Genomic DNA, 26,541 nt, shown 5'->3' with positions numbered 1-26,541 from the left:
TTCCTGTATATTTGCACATTTATGTATATTTATGTCCTATTCCTGGAATAGATTTACAAGTTCTGTTTTTCAGAAAATTTCAGAGTTTCTGGAATGTGCAGAAGTATTAGCAGGTAACTTAGATTTGGAATACACTGTATTAGAGATAATTGGAAAAATGAAAGGCTTCCTACACTGGAAGGTCAAAGATCTTTCCCGGAGGGGAGCTAAGAATTTGCCTTTACTTACCATTATTCTGTTAAAAGAGACCATGAACAACGCAGTTTCACAAAAGGAATGGGAGAATGGTGTAAGTAAACCTCCCCATCACGTTCTCAGTGGCTTTCCTTTAAGTCTTGAACGTTTTCCACTGGGTGTTACAGTCGAGAGTCCCCCAACTCCTGAGGAAACAAGAGCCCGCAACCCCTGGACGATGCGCTCTTGCTTGTGTTGTTTGAAGGGGCCCTGCTGCCCCGCAGTTGTTATTAATGCCACCCTCACCTCCCAGGGACTGCACCACTAGGACCAACGACACACCGACGGAATGACCATAGTAAGACCCCATGTAGGTGGCTAACGAGACAGTGACGCCATGTGGCTTGGAAGCCCTGCTGGGAAGATCCCGCCCCGTCACCCCAGAAGCGCTCTCCGACCTGCACCCCCAGGGCCCTTTCCCGTTGCCACGGCGGCTTGTTGTCAAGAAACAGAACTTCAGAAAACCCCCAGATAAACACTGCATTAGGTGAGGATTTCATTCTAATCCAGTCCAGTGTGGCCCTGGCTGTCCCTCCCTTAGTAATGCATACCTGTCTATGAGGGAGATGGAAAGAATGTCCAAGGCCAGTTTCTTTCAGAAGCGCCTAGAGATGCGCATGTACAGGGGTGTCATGGAGCGCCCGGGAAGGACCAGGCCTGGGCAGGGAGGCGCTGGGGCCGACTCTAGGGAGCAAAGCCCTCCAAGTCCCGACCTCCGTCACCCGACTGCTGACCCTGCCCTCCCATCCCTGCTGCACAAGGGAGCAGTGGTGACTACTCGAGGCGCTGAAGACACTGTTGAGGGCCCTGAAGAAACTTCAGCAGGGCAGGGCCTCTCCCCTTGCAGGCCGAGCGCGGGCCCTGCGCCCTCCCCCTCCGCCGAGCCCGGCCGAGGGCGCGTTTGCGAGAGTCTGGCGGCCTCTACCGGAGCGCTCCGCAGAGGGCCGATGCTCCAGCCCGGAGACGACATGTGGCGCTCGGGCGAGGTGAGAGCGGGCGCGAGTGCGCCGGGGGCGCTGGGGGGCTCTGCGGCGGGCGGCGCGCGGCCCCGGGCGCGGCGCGGAGCGGAGCTGCAGGGCGGCGGCGGGAGCGCGGGGCGCAGGAGCCGCTCCGCCCGGGAGCGCCGGGGAAGTTCGCGCTGGCAGCATGGGGCGGTGACGCCGCACCGGCCTTCCGCGCCTGCCAGCCGGGCGAGAGCAGGCGGAGGAGAAGGAGGATGCACCCTCACCGACGGCTCGCCTCCCGGGGCCGGCGCGCAGGGTGAGCCCTGGGCGCGCCGGGCCGGGGCAGTGGGGTAAGAGGACGCGAGCGGGGAAGAGAACCGGCGGCCCCGGCTCGGTCCGCACCCCTTCTCCTCGGGGCGCCGGAGCGGCAGGCTGCGTGGCCGGGGAGGAGAGGTGCAGAGCGGGCGGGGCGCGCGGCCAGGCCAGAGCGCAAACTTTACCCCGGCGACTGCGGAGCTGAAGCCGGGCACGGAAGGGCGCGGGGTCCGGGCGGTCAACCCTGCCGGACGGGGCACCGGGGTGCAGTGACCAATTGGGGGTGGGGGACACCCGCTGCCACCATCGCAGGAGCCGGAGGGGAGAGATCGCCCACCTGGAAGGCCAGCGTCAGCCCCGGGGCTCTGAGGCGCGCGGCGTCCCGGCGCTGCTCGCGGGGTGGACTCGGACCCCGCGGGGGTGGCGCGCGCGTGTCGCGCGGGGTGCTCGAGGCCAGGGGACTCGGAGCCACCGCTGCACCGCACGCTCCCAGCCCAGGAGGACGGCGCTGCCCGGCGGAGCGCTCGACTCGGACCCGGGGCAGGAGCCGGGGAGGTCTGCGAAAGCCGGGAGCGAGCAGGGGAGGGCCTGGGAGCTGGAGACCCTCGGCGCGCCGCTGCGGACCGGGCGGGTGGCAGACCGCGGGTGCCAGGGCGACCCAGGCTGCGGCTCCGCAGTGCAGCCCCCGCGCCCACCTGCCCTGGCGCGCCGGCCCTGGTGAGCCTCTGTGGGGGTCGGGAGGGTCGTGGGAGCGCAGCCTCTCCTGGGGGTCCCTGGCTCGGGGCTGAGGGGCGGCTGGAGGCGCCGCCCGGGTTTCCCGCATGCAGCGCCGCGTGCTCGCCGCCTGGCTCTGGCCCGGGCCCCGCGACGAGCCCCAGGACGCGCCCAGGCGACCACCGCATGGCACCCTGCCCTTCTTGGCAGGAGTCGCAGAAGGCCTTCGCTTCCGAGGTGGAAGTACCTGTTGTGCCTCCCAATTCCGGAGTTTGCGGGGGTTGGGGGTGGGGGGGCTTGTTGGGAAAATGCTTCTTTTCGAAGCATTCTGTTCGGATGCCATGAGCACCTATTTGCGTTATGCGCATACTGAGAAATGCGCGTTTTCGCGAAGGTTGGTCGTTGAGCCCAGGGACAATGTCTGCCTGGATCTCAAATGCATTAATTAGGGTCCAGCACTGAGCGGAGAGACTTCCACAGATGCAGTGGTTAAGTTATGTAGTCACGGGGACCGAATGCCGGGAAAGTAGCCACACTCTTTTATAGGCAGTTGTTACAGTATTGTGATCCTGCAGAAAACCTGTTTCTTAAATGTGCTTTTCCCCACTTCTTTCCACATACTTTCTCAGTGCCTTGCAGAGAGAGGAGTAGCTTGCTGGCTTTGAACGCGTGGCAGATATTTCAGAAAGGTAAAATTATTGCACTTGTGGATTTGACGGATACAAAATACAGTCGCTCAGATAACTAAAGCGTTTATTTTAATAATTGGACTAATGGTTTATTTGATAACATACTGAAAGACAAAACAGACTATTTGAGTGGAAAACAATAAATTAGGATGATTCTGCACCCTGACTAGAAGCAAAAATAAGCCTTTTGTTACTTATTTTTATATTCCAACTTACTGCCCAGTGAGGGTGGTGGAAAATACCTGGTGTGCAGCTGTCCTGGGGAAGGACAGCAGGCTCCTTTCTTTGCAAATTGTTGTGATAGCAGTGTGATTTCATTCCAGGAACTGTGACACAACAGCATTGATGTTCACGTGCTTCCCCGCTTTGTGTGCTTTTCAGCTTCAAGATCAAGCTGGAGAAGGGAAGAGTTATTCCCCCATATTCACCTGCTTCAACTCCTATTCTTATTGGGAATGGACAATGGAATGTTCTCTGGTTTTATCATGATCAAAAACCTCCTTCTCTTTTGTATTTCCATGAACTTATCCAGTCACTTTGGGTAAGTTACCATCTGTGCTTTTATTTTATGATGTGAGGGACACTGGTGCCTTTTTCAGGCATGTTGCAGGAGCAGCACATCCGTTGAGCAAGCCCTCGCCTGCCACCATCGCAGCCCCAAGCCCTTCCCTTGTTGTAAATAAATGGAGTCCTTGCCCTGACCCACGCTTTCTTCCTGAGCAAGGCTGCTCCTCGCGTGGGGTCTCTGAAGTGAGTCAGAGAAAAAAAGGCAGATTATGTTTTCAGAAATGGAGCTGAAGATGAGATCCGAGTCAGCTGTGATTCTTCCTACTCAGGTTAAAACAAGATTCAGGAGTTCACGTGCATGAAGGATAGTCACTGCTTGTTAGACAAGGCAGTGCCAATATTTCAGTTGCCCTCCGCAGTTCCATTATGCAATCGAAGTTGCCTTGAAAGCTAGGCCCATGCTACTTGGCATTGAAAGGGACTCACAATGGTCCTGGCCTGAGCCAAGGCCCTAGAACTGTGACCATCTGAATGCAGGTGCAGACACTGTAAACCACAGGTGCCCGAAGATCTGAAAGACATCCCCAAGGTTCTGGCATTATCATTTCCAGTAACCCCTCTTTCATTTTAGCCTTTAGTATCCGTATACCAACTCTAACCTTTTTTTTCATGAAACTAGTGATAACCGACATGGTGGATGAATGTTCTTAGGAGGCTGCTGTTCCTGTTCTGACCTGTGCCCCAGAATTGTTCTGGTTAATCAAAAGGATTGTAACTTGAAGTTGATGGCGTATAATTAAGAAATTAAATGTCAGGATGAAAGTTGCCAAGCATTAGTGCTGCAAAAATGGGGTCCAGAGGTTTCACAGCCTATCCGCATTTATGTTAATCATCACGGATGGAGAGTAGACAGTGGCTTGGCAACAGCCTGTAGACAGCCTTTCCATCCAGGGGAGAAAGAGGACATCCCCAGGGCCACGATGTTTTTTGTCTGTCCTCTGTACACTTTCTGCTCTTCTGACTCTTCTATGCAGAGGGAGGGGTGGATGTGGGGGCCTTGCTCAGGTGCAGTGGCTGGTAGAAGACCGCACTGGGACTGTAGTCCAGGTCCACCCGGGTGCAAGCCTGAGCCATCAGCTCAGACTTTGTCCAGCGGAGCTGAGCTAAGGAAGATGCCTGTCCCTCACCAGCAGAAGCCAGGCAGTGTGTGCACTCTGACCCCACTGACGGGAACAGGTGTGTGGCATGTCTCAGCGCTTTGAGCCATTCTAAGTATTACCTTGGGAAAGAGCATGGGCTGTGAATATTGCCTTGCTTATCTTGAGTGGACGCCTCCCTTCCTATGCCTTGGGACTTTTTTTATCTGTTAAATGAAGGTTTTCCTTTACAAGTTCTCTGCAGCTGTCAAAGCCTGTAAACTAGCATGTTCACAATGTTCTTCTGAATGAAATGTCTGTACATAAGTGAAATCACACAGAATATTCAAATTTGTCAGCTAATGCATTAGGTAGTTGGGTTTTTTTGATAGACCACATATATTTGGTAGCATTTTGGAGGTGAAGAGTATGTCAAGATTGGAAACTTATATTTTCTTGTATTTTTTATCTTTTCATATATTTTCTTTAAAAGGTCTTGGCTAGTGCAGGCGCAGTGGCTCATGCTTGTAATCCCAGCACTTTGGGAGGCCAAGCAAGGGGCGAATCGAGATCAGCCTGGCTAACATGGTGAAACCCCATCTCTACTAAAAATACAAAAAATAGCCGGGCATGGTGGCACATGCCTGTAATCCCAGCCACTCAGGAGGCTGAGGCAGGAGAATCGCTTGAACCCAGGAGGTGGAGCTTGCCGTGAGCCGAGATCATGCCACTGCACTCCAGCCTGGGCGACAGAGCAAGACTTTGTCTCAAAAACAAAACAAAACAAAACAAACAAACAAACAAAATCTTGGCCAAATGTATTACGAATTTTCATTGAAGAAGCATGAAATAGTTTCACTCCCTGGTAGATGCAGGTCTGGAATAGGAGGTAATGTCTATAAGGACTTTAGCCCCAAGAAGCAGTTATGCTTTCTTCTTTAGTTCTGTAGCTTTCTGAGGTCATCTTCAAAACAGAGGGGTATCTTAGTCTCTGAAAGCTAACACTGAGTAAGTGGTAGAATACTCCTCAAATTTTCCAGAAAATTAACTGTTGGAGCAGCTTTTAATCTTATGGTATATGGCCAGTAGTCCATCATAAAACAGCACCTACTAACTGCAGCAAATACATGAGATACAGAAAACGATAATAAAAGAAATCTCTTTAATTCCGCCACCCAGAGACAACCGTGCCTCCCATTTGGTGCACTGACTTCCCCTTGCTTCTGCGCATGTTTTTATACAGTGGGATCAGGCTGTGCAGTTTGGTACTGTGCTTTTTTCATATCCAATCCATTTTTACAGTTTCTTTAAATGTACTAGTTTAAGTGGCTGCATATTTGACAGGGCAAGAGTGCCTTGTGTTAGCTTCTTCCCTAATTGGGGATGTTTACGTAGTGAATGATTTTGCTGTTATAACTTTTCCTGTAGTGAACGTATTTGGCTTGCAAGTTTTCTTAGGTATTTGAGATTATTTATATTAGAAGATATTTTCGTAAGAGGAATTTTACATCAGGTTCTTTGAGCACTTTTCACTCTTGACCCTGCGCGCCCAGTTGCTTTTGAAGAAGTGGGGTTTCTAGCAAAGCGGGAAGCCAGTTTCACACATTCTGGCCAGCAGGGCATGTTTTTCAACAGCCACAAAAGACATCATAAAATACATCAAGCCCCTATTTATTTCTCTTCCTATAGGAGGCTCCTCTCACTTGTATATTATCTAAATGGACTTAAGAATAATTGTGTCAAATCCCAATTGAAGTTTCCTAATATTGAATTAACTTTAAATCTTGAAAAAATAGCTACCACAACATGGAACACCTGTCTTTATGTTTCGTGTTTTGGTTTTCGATGAATCCTGGGAGCCACTGTATGAGCTAAGCACCGTTAGCCCATCTTCTGGCTGGGAAGGAGGGAGGATGAATGCCTGACCTCGGAAGTCGGGAGTCCTTACTCGGAGCTTCCTGTGTGACTGTGCCCTCTGTTACTTCTTGGGCTCCCTGACTTGAATGCACACAGTTTGCAGGGTAGCTCTGGATCAAACCAGTCTAGACAAGAGGGGATATAATTCTAAAAGGTAGTCCCTGCTTCAGAGTGGAGAGAGTTTTCAGTACTTGGGGATTAGGGGGAAAAAGAGTGTGGGTCAGCTCTGTTTATTTTCCCTCCAAAGAAAGAGTTTATGTGATTGGGCTCAAAAGAAAGGGGAAAGAAGAAGCATCAAAGGGTTTAATTTGAACCTGATTCTAGGACAAGAGAAGTGCTCACTCCTGAGAGACCAGAGAGCTGGCACAGGGTGAGGAGGGCTACAGAGAATCAGGCAGGGGAGAAGAAGGAAAAAGAAAAAGTGTAGGGCTATGTGCATGGACCAAGTTGAGATGCAGTGTTTGTGAAATGTGTGTGGCACTGGCAGTTGGAAAATTTACAGATGTGATAAGTGCAATGTACTTGGTGATTATATGGGATAACTGATGTGAAATCACTTTGAAAATACATGAGTGTTCTTCTCCTTCTCTTGGTCATATTCTGAATTTGATTGGAGTCACCAGCAGCTCATTTTCAGTAGTCTTTCTAATTCTTCTGTTAGTTTTAACTTATAGAACAGAGCCCGAGTCAAGCACACAATACAATAAGGCCCTTTTTGGACACTCAGCCCTGTGCTAAGGTACTTTTGATGACCTGGGATTATTTGAGGCATTCTATTTATTTTAGTAAGACCAGTAAACAAAAGTACATAGTATAGAAAAACCAGTACAGAAACAATATTGGCACCAATATAATGTCAAAATACATAATATTAAATTTAAACTGGAATTAATTTATCATCATTAAGAAAATCATACTTTATCAGACCTGATAGACCAGTGACAATTGTAAGATAAAATTGAGGATTATCAGCTTTAATAATAAAGTCTGAGTCCATTGATTTTATTGTCTTAAATATATTTTGGAGGTTTACTGATTGATAACAAATCTGCTGAACAATTTTGTTATGTGGGAGCTGCAATTCAAATAGAGTTTGGAAAACAATATTTTATAAGCAGCAATTAAAAGTGTAGGTTCTTGCAGAAGTGGCTTTTGAACATGAACAGATAGAGTCTTCTTTATCTGTCTACACAAGTGTGCCAGTGTGGACCTTTGGTTCTGTGAAGAGAGCCATTTCATACGCGCATTCAAGGACAGTTCCCTTCTTTTAAGTGGAGCAGAAAGTACATTGTCTCGGAATCATGCAGGTACTCACGATATCTTTTTAAATGGAAAGTTCTCCCTTGTGAATCCTCAGATGACAAATTCTTCCTGCACCATAGCTGCAGGTTCAGGAGGCCCGGGACAAACAGTCATGGTAACAATCCTAAAGGCTCTCAGAAAGCCCACTGAAGCAGGTAGCGGGCACACAAGTGGTGGTGCGCCTACAGACCTCAGCGACCCTCAGAAAGCCAAAAGGCAGTTCTTGCATGTGGCAAAAAAAAGTAGGTGGTTAAAACAGGGCTCTAGGGGAATGTCCAACATTTTTTTAAAGGTACCCAAAGAAGATAATTCCCAGTTGTCTGCTTTATAAAGGAAACTTTCCGCGTGTTCAGCAGGCACTGAGCAGGCAGGAGAGTCGGCCAGCGCAGCGCTTCGCCAAGACCGTCTGGCAGTCAGCTCAGGAGTGAGTCACCGGCTCCCTTCAAGGGGAGAAGGAGCTTGTGGGCTTTGGGTTTTTACAAAGGTTCAAATTGCATAAGATGCTCATTTTAATTAATGAGAAATTTCAGAGGAAAGTACCAGAAGCAAAAATAAAAAGAAATCTCATCAGAGAAGTCTGGTGGTAGCAACGATAATTATCAGCATGTATATGAGTGTATCTCCTTAATATTCAGAATGCATTTTTTAAAAAATGCACTGTTTAATTTACACATAATTCTTGATTTTCAGGTGAAAAGAGCTCAGGCATTAGAGCTTAGAGAAGTGTGTCCAAGTTTCACCTTCTGAAAGTGGTAAAAGCAAGGACTCCCTGAGAATGCAGGCTGAGCTAGCACAATCCACTGCAGGGCCTGCTCCAGAATGTCCTAATTTGTATTATAGCGCCCTGAAATGGGAAGGAATGAGGGGAGGACTATATATGGGAAACCAAAGAATATCCTAATCTAGAACTCACATGTTTACCACTGTGAAAACATTGTCTCCTGCAGCCCGAATAAACTCCGCCACGGAATATAGATTGTGAACTGGAATGCTGTAGACAAAGATCATTTGCTGGTGAGAGTAAGACCTGCAGTGAAACAGCCTTCAGCGGTTCATTGAAAACTCCATTTTATTTGTATTTATTTAACAACCTATTTTAAAATCAAAGGCCAGTCTAAAAGTGAATGAAGCACAGAACCAGCTAATTTTCAGTTTTAATAAGAACAATTGGGCCATCACTGTACTGTCAGTTCGGTTCCTGTTTCAGGACCGATGGTGAATATTTAGGATGGCATTAAGTGTCATTTTGACAGAGGGCAGTCTAGCTGCCCGGCTTCCATCTCTGTCCACACGCTCTCTGTGTGATGTCAGAAGAGTTACTTCTCCTGCCTGCAACTCAGTTTCTAATCTCAATGTGGGATTAATCGTGGGTCCAGGATCACAAGGCTGGTATGAAGGATCCATTGTCAACCTATGCCAAATGCTTACGCAAGCCCAGGTCTGTCAGGGGAAGGTGTGCTAAGTGCACCAAGCCATTCTGGGTACTGTGACCAGGAGATTCCTGGGGTTTACTGGACCCAGAGTGTGAGATGGCGCCTGGCCTCAGCCTGAGCACAGCAAGGTCATTGCCTTGCCTGCATCTGCAATGTCTCCCTCACAGGGGCATCCTGGGGGACATTGCCCTTCAACTACACCAACGTGGATTGTGCCCTCACCATGCACCAGGCACTGTTCCAGGTGCTGAGATGCACAGAGCAGAGCAGGGGCAGAGTGGGGCCTGCCTTCCAGGAGGGTGCACTCTGGTGTGCACGGAATAAGTGTCAGTAGGTTATGGCGATTGCTATGAAGAGTGATTCAGAGTAAGAGACAGTGCGTGTGCTGGAAAGAGATGCTTGAGCAGAGATCTGAGGGAGGTGAGGATGTGAGCAAAGCTGTTGGCAGAGAAACCTGAACTGGCAGGAGGAATGGCGGGTGAATCCCAGGCTGTGTGGCAGGTGCATGCTTGACGTGTTAGGAACAGCGGAGGGGCAGGCATGAGGAAGTGAGAGATGGGGAGAGAGCATCATCAGGGAGGAAGGGCTGGGGTCAGGATCATGTTCGGAAAGTAGGCCATACAGGGGAACATCAGGAAGGACAGTTGACTTTTATCTGGAAGGGCAGAGAGGGCCACTGAGTGGTTTCGAGTAGGTTTGAAACATGATACAATTTAGATGTGAGAATGATGTGACTTAAACGTTGAAACTCACTCTGGGTGCAGAGTGAAAGAATAGGATGGAATCTGGAGTGAGGTGAGAGGGAGTTAACCCAGGACACAGTGGGGACAGTGAAGAGGTGATTACAGGGGCCCAGGGGAATGGCTGTTTTGGCCAGCAGCATTAGTTGATGGGTTATTGTAGGCATGAAGGAAAGAGAGAAGTCAGGGATGACCCCTAGGTATTTTACTAGAAAACCTGACAGGTTCACCTGCCTATGATTGAGCTGGAGAGGGCAGTAGGGAAGAGGTTTGGGTACAGAAGGCCACAGGTGCAGTGGTGGTGTGGGAAGCCCCTGGAGACACTGCTAGGTCTCCCAGTGGATGTAGAGGTCTGGAGGACAGAGAGGGATTGGGCTGGAAGTGTGGACCTGAGGTGTTTCCATACATTGGGAAGTATTTAAGCCACTGGATTGGATGAGACAGTCAGAGATTAAGTGCAGACAGAAAGGAAAGGGTGTCTGGATGGTGCCATGGAGCATGCTTGTGTTCTGAGGTCAGGAAGGTAAGGGCGGCAGCAAGACTGAGGGGAAGAGGCAAGTAGAGAGAAAGACAGAGCTGCGCCCTGAGGTCAAGCGGAAAGGGGTTGTAGGAATGTTGCCCACAGGTCAACTAAGCTGAGGACTAAGACTTGATCTTCAGATTGGCCATGTGGAGTTCATTCCTGGCCTCCCGAAGAGAAGCTTCCTTGGGATGCAGGCAGTGAAGGCCTAGCAGAGTCATTGCAAGAGAAGGGAGGGGAGGCAACGGGGTTTGCTCATACAGACAAACCTCCCAGTGAGTTTTCATGAGAAGACGGGCAGAGAATGGAGCAGTGACTGGAAGGGAATGTGGGGTGAATGAAAGGCTCTTTTAAAGAGTGTTGATATTAGAGCGGATGTGCTTGCTGATGGCCATGGCGAGAGAATGGGGAGAACGTGTGTAAGGACTGGGATGGAGCATCACTGTGTCATCACCTATGCAGGACCCCCAGTGTGTCTGGAAGGAGGGATGGGGCTGAGTCGAGGAAGGAGGGCAGGGTGGGAGAGGTGGCTCTGGCCTGTGGGACCAGAGGACTTGGGTTTTACCTTGTGGGCAGCAGGATTCTAAGCTGGGCAGCAGTGTCAAGGGCAAGAATGCAGAACCTCCGTGAAGAGTGAGGCATGCACTTCAGCAGGATTTTGGGAGCTGCAGGGAGAACTGGGGGATTTTAGGATTTGGCAGGAATATCAGAGAGTTCTAGCATGGTGTTCCATGGCACAGACTCAGAGCTTCATAAAACAATGTGGCGTCTGTCCATGTTTTCTACCTTAAGAGGGGAAAGCTGTTATTTGGAACCCTAGGATTGACCCTCACTGTCCAGCCAGTGTGCATCTTGGTTTTGTTTTTCTGTTACATTGCTGTTGTTTTTCTAATATGGTGCTTAAGTGATGGGTAATGGGCATTTGAGGAAAACATCACACAATGGTGCCATTTAGAGGTACTCATTTAATGACCTGAAAGTAACAGACAAGTAAACGGAAGAGACATTCTTTTAGAAGTCATTGAATACTGGGGAAGAACAAAATTTAAGAAGACGGATAAGCTGCAGCTTAAAACAAACAAACCCAGTTCAACGTCCAAAGTAATTTCCAATCAAAATACGTCTGCAGTTGCCATTATCGAGCTCACTCTACGTAAGTCAGAAGCGGTCATCCATATAAGGAAGATTACATCACAAAGAAGCACATCACACACTGCCTTCACTAGCACCCGTCGTGGAATGACAATACCGAAAAGACTTTTTCTTCTCCAGAAGTGACGCCACAACTTGTACTCTTTCAAGTACCAAATAAGGAAAATGTTGGAACTGAGAATATGGCATAAGTGGGACATGTTTTGTAGAGAATATGCATTCAATATAAGGAACTAATTCCTATTTTAAGAGAACCTAGTGAATTAACCCAGACTAAAATTGAAGGGTAAGTCACCAAATTTTCAAGTATTTCTATTATGTCTAAGACTGTTGTTAGTAATAGGGATATAATCTCAGCTCACAAAAATTCGCTTCCCCAAAGAGCGGAGACTTTACTTGTCCTTGAAGCATTCGTGGACTCTGGTGGACTCTGGTCGACCTCAGGATGAGCAGAGCTCCTGGGCTGTACTCAGTGCAGTTAAGCAAAGCGGAAGTGGAGTGTCGCCGAGTCCAGGCTGCCTGCTGACCCTAAACGGAGTGAGCGCTTCCTGGGCCGAGGACATCTTGGTTTCCACCTGTAGGACTCATCCGTCACAGGCTGCACATTATTGCTCACCAAAGGCGTAGCCCTGGATTTCTGTGTTGTTTTTCCAGTGCTTTCAATGAGCCAAAATGGAACAAAGCCAGCTGAAGTTCCTCCTTAGCTTAGCAGCAGTTCTTAAAGATCATGTAGCTTGATAGAGGCCCTAGCCATTTCCCCAGGCATCTGTGAAGGTCTCCTGTATGAAGGCACTTACACACCAGGGGCTGAGAAAACATAGCATTTGCCTTCATGAGTACAGCAAAGAAGATTTCCTCCACTTAACTGTAGGCCCAGGCATTATAACTCCTTTTCTGAATTGAGCTTATTTTGAGGATGATCACTGGACTGGAGGGAGGGCCCCCAGTTCCTTGAAAAACAAAAAGCTCTGGAAACAGAACCAGGCCCTGCTCCTGTGGGCATCATCAGGCTTTTTTTGCAGGCTGGGTCTGCCTCCTGTCCTTGGGCTTTTAGGTGCAGAAGTGGCCGGATCACCTCGGCTCCGCCACCAAGCTCAGCCTCCGGGTTCACGCTATTCTCCACTGCCTCGGCTTCCAGTGGCTGGGACTGAGAGCGCCGCCACCTCGCCAGCTAATTTTTATGGCTTTTAGTAGAGGCGGGGAGTTTTACGCCATTATTAATAGGATAGTCGATCCCCAGCCTTGCCCGATCAAGCCCGTCTCTGGGCGCCGAGTGGCTGGGATTACAGGCCACGCCCGGCCGTCAGGCTTTTAAGGTCTGGCTGCTTCCGGCGGCCCTCTTTGAATTAATGCAACCAAGGACAACACTTGCTGGAATCCTGCCATGGCCTATCGCCGCAAAGAAAGGTCTACAGGTAAATGCAAAAGGCAGTTATGACAGGAAAGGGCAGACACTGAAATTCCTCCAAGAAAAGTGTAATTATGTGCAGATGTGTGTAGATATACCGAAACTAATGAAAATAATTTTGATCAAGAAGTAGAATCCGAGCTTTGAATTCTTAAGCATAGCATTCTGTTCCACCACTGTGGGAATTGATTAGGGTATTTGTGAGTGGGAATCAGAGCCTGGTGGGACGGTGTTTCCCTAAAACTGGCAGAGCAGTGTGTCTTTATCTCCGCTTCTGGAGAGAGCCACGGAAAACAATGTTCACAGAGACATCACGGCGGCTGCACAGCCTCCGAATGGTCAGTCATGAAGTCAAGCCCTTGTCTCTGGACAGCCAGGGCTGTTACCATCTAACACAGTTTAGGAACATTTTCACAACAGAGAATGGAGTAGCTTAGAAAACTTTAATTTCAACATTAAGATTTGCTTTTTCTACTACTACCTCAATTGGTACGATAAAGAGACAACAAGGACCTTCCAAAAATTGAGCGCCTGGACATGGCCTAAAATTGAGTTGCAAACTCGACGATAATTATGAAGTCCATCATGAGGCCAGATCTGGTTTGACCAATAGTTACACAACTGGGCAGGTACAAAATAGAACCTTCTTTCTTCCTCCCACAAAACCCTGAAGAAGAAAAAGCAGTTCCCTGGAAGGAGCCATGCTAGGCTTAGCGCTTTGTCCTTCCGAAGTGTGCAACTAACGGAATGTGAGAGCAAGGGGAATTTAATGTCTTCAAATATGAAATCACAGAGTTAAAAAAGTATACGTCTGTGGGCTCCATACTAACAGGAATGAATTTTAGCTTGTTAGAGCTTCAACTATATGCATTTTTATGGGGATGTGAAAATTAGATCAAAAGAACTTTATTCTTTTATTCTTTATTCTCTTATTCTATTCAAAAGGGAATAGCTTTAGGGCTAGCAAAGAATTGATCTGTTTAGATGCAATCAATGAAAATGACTGACTTTTAAGAACAGGGTGGAGCAGACCGGCATCGATTCTGACCTCAGCATCTCTCCATGTCTGGTGGCTCTCAGCCCGGATTTCAGCCCTTTCATGGGAGAGAAAGCGCCTTAAGCAGAGCTAGGGCCCCACAGCCAGGCACTTCAGGGAAGTACCAGGAATCACGTGTTCTTCTCCCAAGTGCCCAGGGCGCTCACTTCTTGGGAACCACAGCTGGCTTTCAGTTTGGTAAGTCCCCTTGAAGCCAAATTTGCAGTCAAGTGCTCAGTCATTCAAAACCGGTTGCTATTTGCACATCTGAAAGCAGCTGTGGAAACCTGAGGTGGGATCCATGCTCTTCAGCTGTGGGTCTGTCTTCTGGGCCTGTGGTCTCTCTGTCCCCCCGATACCATCCTCAGTTTGTCTAGATCTGCTAAGGCAGTTTCTAGTTTTGTTCTGTTCATACTACATAAGCTTTTGGAATCTGGATAACTTAATTGAACAAACAAAAAATGTTCTTGTGTCTTCCCTGAGGCTCTGCCCACTCTTCTCGAGGGTTTATTGTGACGCTGGGTCCCACAGAATGTGCTGGGAGCTGGCCCACTGAAGGGGCAGGACCCCAGAGATGACACAGACTCCATCATGTCTGTCACTCACTCCCCAGTCCTGGCATATCATTCACAGCACAAATGCTCCCAGTCCAACTAAGGATGCAGTGAGGTTTGGGCACAGTGTCGCCACCACGCCCCAGTGCCCAGTTGCAGGTGACTCTAGCAATACCAGAACTCGGTTTTTGTGTGTTTAAACCACACTTCTGAAATCCCCTGTGAGTGGATTAGGCTCTGCCAGTCCATGCGCAGTGGCTAATCGCTAATTGGTTGTTTAAAATGGCTAAAATATTGACATAAACCAACTCCTCAGAATCACAGAATGATAGACTTTGAGCCTCAGGTTAGGTGGTTGGATAACTAGCCCCAAGCAGAGTATCCTTGGATGTTCGAGAACTGAGGTGTATCGAGGCCAAATAATCCCCCAGGCAGTGTGGGAGCTGTGTTCTCAGATCCTGGTCTCAGGAGACAAGCCTCCATGTGACTCCCTGGTTTCTGTATCTTGAGAAGAATTTGTAAGAGATAATATGTTTTAATGCTTTCTCTTGTTTCTCTTTTTAAAAGCTTTTCACAGATGCCAACCAGTTCAGTGAAAGATGAGACCAATGACAACATCACGATATTTACCAGGATCTTGGATGGGCTCTTGGATGGCTATGACAACAGACTTCGGCCCGGGCTGGGAGGTGAGTGTGCTGTCCTCGGCTGAGCCCGGCAAGGATCTAGGAAGGGCTTACGCCTCATCTCAAGCTTGTGTTTGCGCTGATTCAAACAATTTCTGAAAGAGCTTCCCTGCCAGGATTTTGGTTTGATGGCTGTTCCACTCTCGCCAAGGATGATGCCTCCTCTGTTATTTTCTAGATGCAAGAACCTGGGGGAAGTGGTCTCCCCCAAGCATCTTTGCAAAATTCCCTCTTCCCAGATAATCTGAATGTCTAGTCTGGTTAACTTAAGGAGGAACCGGCTTTTAGGTGTTACTAACGCTGAGATTACCCTATGTTAAGAAATAATATAAAATCAACCTCATACTCTTGTATCTATGCGAGTCCTTTTCAGAAATCCACTGTGGAACGCAGTCATCCTTTATAGCTTCATGGGTTATACATTTAATGCTTCACTGTGGCCACAGTCCTAGTATTTACTTTGACTTTATGGAATTCAATAAAAATGAACTGATGTAGATTGCTCTCAGTAGGGCACACCTGGCACAGCTTCATTGCTGTGCTAAGAATTGTGTACAGTTTCCAGTTTAGATGTGGAGTCTGAACTTGTTGGGTTAGGTGAGGTAGATACTTTCCAGTGAATACATTCTTGGAGGACAAAATTTAGTTCTCTAGTATTTGCATTTTTTTTTTTTTTTTTGAGATGGAGTTTCATTCTTGTTGCCCAGGCTGGAGTGCAATGGCATGATCTCAGCTCACTGCAGCCTCCACCTCCCAGGTTTAAGCGATTCTCCTGCCTCAGCCTCCAGAGTAGCTGGGATTACAGGCGTGCACCACCAGGCCCGGCTAATTTTAGTATTTTTAGTAGAGACGGGGTTTCACCATGTTGGCTAGGCTGGTCTCAAACTCCAGACCGCAGGCAATCCACCCTGCCTCAGCCTCCCAAAGTGCTGGGATTACAGGCACGAGCCACCGTGCCCTGCCTAGTATTTGCATTTTTAACAGGGAGATCCACTTAAAGCATGAGTGGCTACTCTTTGCCTTTTGGGCACAGGCTCCTTGACAGTCTCTTACTCTGCCCTCTGAATTATGTTCCTAGGCCTCTGTGCCCAGCGATCCAGTCCCTTGAACACACTTAGAAGGGTCAGAGCATCTAGAGGAGCCCTAAGCTGCTGTCAGTGCTTGTGGTATTCTGTCATCCTCCCTGCCTTCCAGTCCTGCAGAGTGGGAGGAGACCACGGAGAGCCTCTCAGGCCACCCTGCTGGGGCTGGCATCTCAATGAGGAGACAGGCACACTGTATCATACAACACACAGCATCACGTAGACACCTGCCTGCGCACAGATGCACTCCATGCAGACGGACGATCATCACACCGCCAGCTGCTGGAGAGGCAGCCCCACAGTGTGGCTGGAAGTTACTCGGTGTGAGCTGGGGTGCACTTAGAATTGCTTCTTACTCATGACCTCGGGGACTTACAGGGCCCTGGTAGTACCCAGGGAACCACACAGGTTTTCTCCCAAATATTATTAGCCACTTTTATCACTTTACCTATTTGCAATAATTTTTTTTTTTTTTTTGAGACGGAGTCTCGCTCTGTCGCCCAGGCTGGAGTGCAGTGGCCGGATCTCAGCTCACTGCAAGCTCCACCTCCTGGGTTTAGGCCATTCTCCTGCCTCAGCCTCCCGAGTAGCTGGGACTACAGGCGCCCGCCACCTCGCCCGGCTAAGTTTTTGTATTTTTTAGTAGAGACGGGGTTTCACCGTGTCAGCCAGGATGGTCTCAATCTCCTGACCTCGTGATCCGCCCGTCTCGGCCTCCCAAAGTGCTGGGATTACAGGCTTGAGCCACCGCGCCCGGCCACCTATTTGCAATAATTTTGTTTTAAATCATAGTCTCCCACGATAGGGCTTTCTATAATAATAATTCAAAATGCTGCATAAGGAGAAGTGGGTCTTCCTTCCTGTCTCAGGGCACACTGGGCACATTCTCATCATCCTCTCCCAGAGACCACCCAGGACCTCCAGCTTTGATTGGAAATTCAGCTCCCCTCATCCTGAATTGTCTGACCCTTTTTAAAGCCCCTCTCTGTGGTGATGGCATGGCTCTAAGCTGCCCGGCTGGCATTATTGTTCCAAGTTTACAGAGGAGGAAATGGAAGCTCAGGTGTTTGCAAAACCCCAAGGCCCCACAGCCAGGCCTCAGCCCAGCTGTTCCCAGGACTGCTCCCCAGGGGGCAGAAGGAGGGGGAGAGCCAAGCCGTGTTCTGTAGGATGGGAATTTCGTTTCGTGGTATAGTGGGGAGCAGCTTGGTTTCATCCGGCGATTGTCAAGTCCTCCAGGTTTACGAAACGCACTGCAAAAGCCCCCGGTTGCAGAGGGTGGCACTGGTTGATGGACTGCGGGCACGAGCGTGTGACAGACGCGCAGGTGAGTCGCTGCAGCCGAGGGACCTGTGTGTGTGTTTCAGAGCGCATCACCCAGGTGAGGACCGACATCTACGTCACCAGCTTTGGCCCGGTGTCCGACACGGAAATGGTAAGTCCCGGGGCATGGCTGGGCGGACAATGCTTCCTCCGCCCCGCGGACCCCGCCCCGGCCCCGTGCCCTCTGACCTGCCTCGTGCCTTCCTTTGCACTAGGAGTACACCATAGACGTGTTTTTCCGACAAAGCTGGAAAGATGAAAGGCTCCGGTTTAAGGGGCCCATGCAGCGCCTCCCTCTCAACAACCTCCTTGCCAGCAAGATCTGGACCCCAGACACGTTCTTCCACAACGGGAAGAAGTCCATAGCGCACAACATGACCACGCCCAACAAGCTGCTGCGGCTGGAGGACGACGGCACCCTGCTCTACACCATGCGGTGAGCGCCGGGCGGGAGCGGGCGGGGCAGGGGACGGTGCGGGGCAGGTGCGGAGCAGGTGCGGCAGGTGCGGGGCAGGTGCGGGGCAGGGGACGGTGCGGGGCAGGTGCGGAGCAGGTGCGGCAGGTGCGGGGCAGGTGCAGGGCAGGTGCGGGGCAGGTGTGGCAGGTGTGGGGCAGGTGCGGCAGGTGCGGCAGGTGCGGGGGCAGGTGCGGGGGCAGGTGCGGGGGCAGGTGCGGCAGGTGCGGGGCAGGTGCGGCAGGTGCGGGGGCAGGTGGGGGGCAGGTGCGGGGCAGGTGCGGCTGCCCGTCCTGCTGCAAGATCGGCGCCGCGGAGCTGTTCCGACGGCAGGTCTGAGATGGCAGCGCGTGTGTGCTGGGGGCTCCCCCTTGCCATCTGCCCACACCAGCGCTCTTGGACGTTCTTTCCCTGGGCTGCCATAGGTCCGTGGCCGTTTGTTGTTCGGACTCGTTTATTGGGTTCAAGCTCAAGAGCATCTTTGGAACCATGGCCCAGATAATGTCAGACAGGGAAAAATTATTATATAAAACTTAAACATCTAAGGAGGATAGGGCGTGGTGGCTCATGCCTGTACACCTGTAATCCCAATACCCTGGGAGGCTGAGGTGGGAGGATTGCTTGAGGCCAGAAGTTCGAGATTAGCCTGGGCAATATAGTGAGACCCTGTTTCTACCAAAAAAAAAAAAAAAGACGAAGATCTCCCCCCGGTGTGGAGGCGTGCACCTGTGGTCCTAGCTACTTGGGAGGCTGAGGTGGGAGGATCGCTTGAGGCCAAGAGTTTGAGGTTGCGGTGAGCCATGATTGTACCACTGTGCTCCAGCCTGGGTGACAGAGATCCTGTCTCGAAAAAAGAAAGAGAGAGAAAAAAAAGGAATTTTTTCTTTTCTTTTGTAGCAATTGTGTAGCCTTTGAAAGTTTTAAAAGCCCATTTCTCACATGCTTGGATAACATTCCAATGTTGAGGTTAAGTTTTAGTGTTTATAATTTAAATGGACTGTTAGTCATTTTTAAAATTTTGAATTATTCATTGCCTTGGGTAAATCAATAAATTGATCAATGAGAAAGGCTCCTTTAGAGTTTTTCAAAGTTTCCAAAGTGGGTCTACGGAAGTAGGCTTCAGAAAATATTTTTTTTTTTTTTTTTTTTTTGAGATGGAGTCTTGCTCTGTCGCCCAGGCTGGAGTGCAGTGGCACGATCTCGGCTCACTGCAAGCTCCACCTCCCGGGTTCCCGCCATTCTCCTGCCTCAGCCTCCCGAGTAGCTGGGACTACAGGCACCGCCACCTCGCCCGGCTAATTTTTTGTATCTTTTGGTAGAGACGGGATTTCACCGTGTTAGCCAGGATGGTCTCGATCTCCTGACCTCGTGATCTGCCCGCCGTGGCCTCCCAAAGTGCTGGGATTACAGGCTTGAGCCACCGCGCCTGGCCCAGAAAATATTTTTTAAATTGAAAAAAACAGCATTAAAGTCAAGTTAAAAAAAGGAAGCACATTTCTTTTGCGTAGGTATTGGAATTTCTCTATCTTGCTACAATTTTTCACAGTAAACTTTATATTTAAAAGTGTAATCATAGTAGAAACTAATATTGATGCTTTCATCTTTGGAGGATCTGTGTTTCCTAGTATATGCCCTGGTGAATACTCTGACACACTGTGTCCTGTTGATTAAAGGGGAATAAAATCAAGCTTTTAAGGAACTAAAGTTAATTTTGTTCAGAGGTCTTAGAGGGGACTGCAGCCTGAGGCCTGTAGCCTGGGAGCCGCCCTTTGGAGAGGGTTTACCAGGGGCTCCTCGCAGTGTTTCATCCCGCTGCTGTGCACAGGTGGTGGATGATCAGCCTGTGCAACATCTCATCACAGCTTGGGTGCAAGGGCACATCTGGTTATGGTTTGCAGAGGCATAATCACTAACCCCCTCAGACCTTACTTCTGTGTAGGAAAAGGCAAGGACTGGTGCTTTTATCTTGTAAAGAATGTAGTGACTCAGGTAAGAGATGTAGGGGCCGTGTGCTCTATCCTGTTTGGGCTTCAGGGGTCTTTCTGGAGACACAATCAGGGGCTTTGTGAAATGATGCTGGCAGGTGGAAATGAGCAAAGGTGACTTCTCTCACATTTGTTGCCTCGTCTCACAGTTCTAAATCTATTTGGCAGCAGGACTGTCCTGGTAACAGCCCGATAAGGAGCTGTAATGAGGGAGCCTAGAGCACACATCTTGGCATTTTGTCTTTCCTTGCATTGATCTTCAACGTGTTTGCCCAAAGATGGAGATGTGAGTTTTGAGCATCAGTGTCCTTGGACATCTCCTTGTTGATGTAGAGAGGTTTGTTGAAAAGCTGAGAAATGTTGCAAGCGTTGAGAATAAGTCCTTAGCCATCAGTCCATGGAAAAAGGAAGGGTTTGGAGAGAAGCGAGTGCAGTCTCAGCCCTGTGTGTAGACAGCAGGTGTGGAGACAGAGGCCAAGGTGTTGGAGGATGTCTGAGAGTTCACGCAGGGCTGGGAGGAATGCTGGATTTGGTTACTATGGGGATGCCTGTGTTCTGATCATGGAATGAAAATACACTCCTGGTCCTCATCGGACTAGTGCTCTTGATTCTCATCCTAATTAAATCTAAATCAAATCTTTGGATCCAAAGCCTGAAAGGTATATCACAAGATATGCAGTTTGTTGTTGTTGTTGTTGCTGTTGTTGTTTTTGAGATAGAGTCTCACTGTGTCACCCAGGCTGGAGTGCAATGGTGCGATCTTGGCTCACTGCAACCTCCGCCTCCTGGGTTCAAGCAAGTCTCCTGCCTCAGCCTCCCAAGTAGCTGGGGTTACAGGTGTGTGCCACCATGACCGGCTAATTTTTGTATTTTTAGTAGGGAGGAGGTTTCACTACATTGGCCAGGCTGGTCTTGAACTCCTGACCTCAGGTGATCCACTGGCCTCGGCCTCCCAAAGTGCTGGGATCACAGGCGTGAGCCACCGTGCCCAGCCAAGGTATGAAGTTTTAATTCTAGGAGACAATGGGGCACACTCTGTCCTCTGAAACATTGTTGCCTGAATGGGATGGGGAGTTAGTGTCATTCCTTACAAGGGGGAGAGGCAGGAAGGGGGCCTCATACTGAGTCTGTATAGCAGGCAACTTCACAGACACAGCGTCCTTCAGCCCTCAGACAGCCCTGCCAGCCAGGTGACACTGTGACCATAATGGACAGGGAAAGTAAGGCTTAGGGGTTTTGATAACCAGCCCAGGATCACACAGCCAGTGAGGAGGTCACAGGAATTTCAGCTCAGGTCTGAGCAGCGTTCTTGTCTAATCCACCACATCTGAAAATTCGAGGGACACAGCATCATTAGATCAAGAGTGGTTTTTTGGGAGTGTCATGCCCAGAAGGGAGCCAAGGAGAGGTGAGAACCAGAGCGACTTGCCAGTGGTAATTAGTGGCTGTTTGTGCGGAGGAAGAGTCTGCTAATGAGCTGCAAGGTTGATAATGAGTTTTCTTTTTCAGTCATATACAACATTTGGAAAGTGGAAATAGTTCCACTTCCAAGTGTTATGAATTTTAATATGATAGAGCTCTAGCTAGAATGCCACAGCAGTTTTACCCATGGATTTTGCAAAGCTGGTGAAACGGCTGTGCAAACTACTGATGAACTAGGAATCACTAAACCACTAGCTAGAATGCCACAGCAGTTTTACCCATGGATTTCGCAAAGCTGGTGAAACGGCTGTGCAAACTACTGATGAACTAGGAATCACTAAACCACTAGCTAGAATGCCACAGCAGTTTTACCCATGGATTTCGCAAAGCTGGTGAAACGGCTGTGCAAACTACTGGTGAACTAGGAATCACTAAACCACGAATCACCCCATGGTCGAGCACTTCAGTGCCAGGGCCCTTCTGGTCGGGAAGACGCCACACTGTCAAGTCATGGAAAGCCGACGGTATACTTTGATCCAGTCATGCCCACATAGTATCCATCTCAAGGAAATAATTAGGACTACAGAATAAGATTTATGCACAAAGGTGTCTATTATATTACTTATGATACCAAACATCGGAAGAAATATGAAAATTTGGTTAATTTTTCAAATAAAAATGTATCTTTAATTTTTTTCAGATGTTGGACCTAAGTAAAAAGACAAAATATGAAAGTGGAGAACAAACTAGGTTCCCATGAGGCCATTTATTTATTTATTTATTTTTGAGACGGAGTTTTGCTGTCATCCAGGCTGGAGTGCAGTGGCGTGATCTCGGCTCACTGCAGCCTCCACCTCCTGAGTTCAAGTGATTCTCCTGCCTCAGCCTCCCAAGTAGCTGGGATTACAGGTGCTTGCCACCATGCCCAGCTGAGTTTTGTATTTTTAAAGTAGAGACAGAGTTTCACCATATTGGCCAAGCTGATCTTGAACTCCTAACCTCAGGTGATTCACCCACCTCAGACTCCTAAAGTGTTGGGATTACAGGTGTAAGCCACCATGCCCAGCTCCCATGATGCCCTTTTAACCTGAGACAAACATCTAGAAATGTTTGCAGGAGTTCAGTTACCATTTTCTTAAAATTGACTCCATACAGGTTATTGTACTTAAATACAATTGCTTTTAAAAAATTCCCTTTTATTTTTAGTTGACCCATAAGAATTGTACATTTAGATGAAATACAGACTGATACATGTATTCAGTGTATAATGATCAAATCAGGGTAATTAGCATATCCATCACCTCAAACATGTACCATTTCTTTGTGTTGTAAACATTCAAAATCCTCTCCCTCTCTTCTACCTTCTTGCAAATATACAATAAATTATGGTTAACCATATTGAATAAGATTTTTAAATGGGAAATCCCTGCCATGCTTCAGAATTCCTTTAAATTAGTATTCAGAGATACGCACAATTGAGTGAGCTGGAATTCTTTACAAAAGAGATTCGAAAGAGGCTGAGGGAATGTATGCTGTTTGCTCCCCAAATGTCTGGCAGGGAGCCTGAGGCATTTTTCTGGAACTTATCCATGATATTGGCTCTGAAGAACTTCCTACCACGAGTGGGTCATGCATTCACTGAATTTTACCAGTGAAATTCAGCAGCTTCTCAGAATCAGCCCAAAGACAGCAGCAAACATCTCCTATTGCATCCTCTAGAGGCTGCCTATAAAGTACTGAACAATTTCTTTGAGGACCATCTTTCAGCAAATGGAATGAGCCATTTTACAGAGCCACGCCCAGAGTTAGGCTTCCAGCATTAGGCAGGGCAGTCAGATCACTCCAAGGAAGCGCAGAGCAGTTCCTCCCCACCACACCTTCCTCTGTAGGGCTGGAGAAGTTAGGGAGCTGAACCCCGTGACTGGCCTGAGGTCATCTAGGGTCCAGATGGATGACCGTCCCTTAATTATTTTCTTGGGTGAGGGGAGGTAGAACTTTTGGTTGTCATTGTGTAGCAGCAGGTCCCTAGTCCCCCCCAGATAAGTGCCTGAAGTACAGGGTGGCCACCTGTCTCAGAGACCGCACCAGATCTGACCATACATACACCACTATGTAAGTTATAAAGAGCATATAGAGATAATAACCAAGTGAGTTGGGAGGCAGTGGCTCCCTTTCAGCTCCCGTCTTCCCACACCTTCTAAAAGTGCCAATTCATGTGAGAACACACAGTGAGGGTCACCTTAGGGAATGTCCCCCTGGTCTTTGGGCCCCTGGCAGGAGAGCAAGTCCCCTCCGTAGGCTCTTGTGACTGCAACAGGCAAGGAGGGAGTCCCTAGAAGGCTAGCTCTGCCTGCGCCACGTGGTTCTGCCTGTCTCAGAGAACCTGGCCGCTGCTCCACCCAAGCTCACTTGCCCGTGCCTGTTTAATAGAAAGATCTGGGCAAACATTGTAGAGTGTTGACAGTTTTACCATTGTAGTAGAATACGCTGCACCAAGTAAAACAACACTAGGCAGTCGTGCACTGAATAGCACGCTGCATCATCTCTTTTGCACACTATGCTGCTTTTACTTTAAGGAAGACATATTTTTATGATTGCTTACACTCCATTTAGATTTTCCCCATGAATGGAAACCACTGCTTAATTCATGAATTGGGGAAATATGTAGTGAAGATTGTGGACTTTGGAGTTAGGCTGACTTATATTCAGGTCCTGATTGTCATTTAGTAGTCATGAGTCCTTGGCAATTATATTTTAATCTCCTAGAGCCACTGTTTTTTTTTTTTTTTTTTTTTTTGATTGGTTGGTTTTGGTTTTTTCTCTTTTCCAGTGCAGTATATAGCCAGCTGCGGGGTCTGTTCCGTTCTTATTTGAAAACGGCTAGTAAATATACATATTCCTTGAATGGCCTCTTGGGGGCAGCATTGTCACATTTTTGCTTCATGATCGGTATCAAAGAGCATATAGGTAAATATCAAATAGCATAATAGGTAACTTGGATACATATATATCTGGAAGTTTTGAACTAGACACTGAGATGTGTTTGTATATATATACAAGCATGCATAGCTATACATTGTCAAGTTCAAAGCTTCTTTCATGAAACCACATGTATTGGCTGACTTGCAATTTTTAAGGTAACACATTTTATATGGACAAGAATCAAAATATGATTTAGAAATTTGTAAAACATAGAAAATTACAAAGTGTGGAATATGGTTATGATAACACCAAGACCAAAGAGAATTAATTTTGGTGTGTATCATGTTTATATGTCTCTGCGTATAGACATACATGAATACATATGTGTATGCCTGTGTATGTGCACATAGTCTCCTATAGTTTTTGAGTGGCCTCATTCACTGAAAACTTTTGTGAATAGCTTTACAACTTAAAATACACAGCATTGAAAAAACATTTTCCCATGTCATTAAACATTGTTTTGAAACTTTGTGTTATAGCACATCCCATCATGTGGTTATACTGTGTTTATATGATTTCTGTAAAAAATTCATGATACATCTATTTTTTTTCTCTGTGATAACATTCTGATCCAAGCACCTACATATATCCTTTGAACAAATCCCAGGAATTGGACGAAACATAAATTTTTGATATTAATACAAATTTTCAAACTGTTCTCTAGAAAAATAGTACCAGTTTCACTTCCATGAACAGTGACAGTAGAGACCATCTAGTACTTCCTCTCTGGCACCTTATATATAAAAATGAAAATGAAGTTTCCGCCTGTTTTGCTACATGAGATCCAATTAGCCAGTCCATTAAAAACCATACATAACGTTTACTCATCTCAAGATTTGTAGTCACTTCAATTTTTTTTTTTTTTTTTTTGCTTTGGGACATGCACAGAGCTCCCTTGCTCAGACTTAATTTGGAATGAGCCTTGTTCCCAAGATTGGAGACACGGAGCCTGCCTGGGACACCACTGTCCTTTCCTCTGTCTAGTCCCGCTGAGCACCCTGTAGGCACACACCCACACCCTCCCTCATGTCCTCAGGCACTGAAGACAGAGACTTTGCACCAGCCTGCTGTGGAGGCAGGCAGTGGGGCCAGGGGGTGGCACGTTGGGCACACTGCCTTTGACTTCCCAGCTGAAGTTCTGTGTTCCCTGCAGAGTGTCTTTTGGACATATATGTCTCAATCATGTATGACATATGTTTGACACATGTCTTCTGTGTCATTCCATATATTCCATGTCATTCCAGCACTGGGCACTCAGGAGGAACTTATGTGTGCTTGTGAATGAATGAACCATAATGGAATGAATGAGATCTCCTTTTCCTATATGAGGCCATCTCACCACCCAGACCCTAGTATGAGGGACTTGGAAAGAGATCCAGAGAATGTCTGGTTCACAGACATGTTCTGTGCTTAGGTTTTTGCCACTTTAATAAAGAGTCAGATTTATTTTTGCTAAAATTGTACTTGCAGCATACAAATAAGGACATTTCAACACACATTTCTTACGTATTTGGTTGGAAAACGTGACCAGACACACTCTGGGCCTGTTGAGAAGGCCATCAGTCTGCAGCCACTGCAGGCAGTTCTATCTGGCCAGGCCATGCTTTGGACTGTCGGGCACACATCTCACACAGGACCACATCACCCTTTGCAAATGGACCCTCTCCAGCACATATTTGCTTTCTTAGGTCCTGACCCCACAAAGGCTGCAGACATCCTCGTCCTAGTGGGAGAGGAACCCCAACTTCAGAAATATAAACCCATTTAAACTGCGTAAACACCTTAACATTTGGTAGTATGTTTATCCCCCTTCACAGATGAGATAAATTAAACAGGTGAAATGAACACATGGTAATTAACCCATCGATAACGTCCAAATGCCAAACCTCCGGGCCTCTCCCTATTTTCATAGATATTTTCATAGATAGAATATACATCAAGCATGCAACAGGAAGCTGTGCGCGCTATTCAGCCACGGGGATTGAAAATAACGTCCACGAGGTGGC

The 26,541-nt window shown here is 48.0% G+C and overlaps 1 protein-coding gene across 4 annotated transcripts in view; it reads left to right on the top strand.

The window, feature by feature from the left end:
• The first annotated feature begins 1,006 nt into the window (after nucleotides 1-1,006).
• The window catches only part of GABRA5 (gamma-aminobutyric acid type A receptor alpha5 subunit), an 81,482-nt gene continuing 55,947 nt past the window's right edge, over nucleotides 1,007-26,541 (top strand). The window contains exons 1-6 of one of the 4 annotated variants that reach the window (XM_003900674.4): nucleotides 1,007-1,220; nucleotides 2,837-2,896; nucleotides 3,278-3,437; nucleotides 15,169-15,290; nucleotides 17,737-17,804; nucleotides 17,908-18,128. In XM_003900674.4, coding sequence (XP_003900723.1) covers nucleotides 3,352-3,437; nucleotides 15,169-15,290; nucleotides 17,737-17,804; nucleotides 17,908-18,128 — 497 coding nt within the window. In that variant the 5' untranslated portion in view covers nucleotides 1,007-1,220; nucleotides 2,837-2,896; nucleotides 3,278-3,351. The other 3 variants (XM_003900673.3, XM_009209781.3, XM_009209782.3) reach the window with 3 other exon arrangements.

Source organism: Papio anubis, chromosome 7 (genome assembly GCF_008728515.1).
Source record: "Papio anubis isolate 15944 chromosome 7, Panubis1.0, whole genome shotgun sequence".
Lineage (NCBI taxonomy): Eukaryota > Metazoa > Chordata > Mammalia > Primates > Cercopithecidae > Papio > Papio anubis.
The sequence above is the reverse complement of the archived record's forward strand: the minus strand, read 5'-3'. Positions and strand labels throughout refer to the sequence as shown.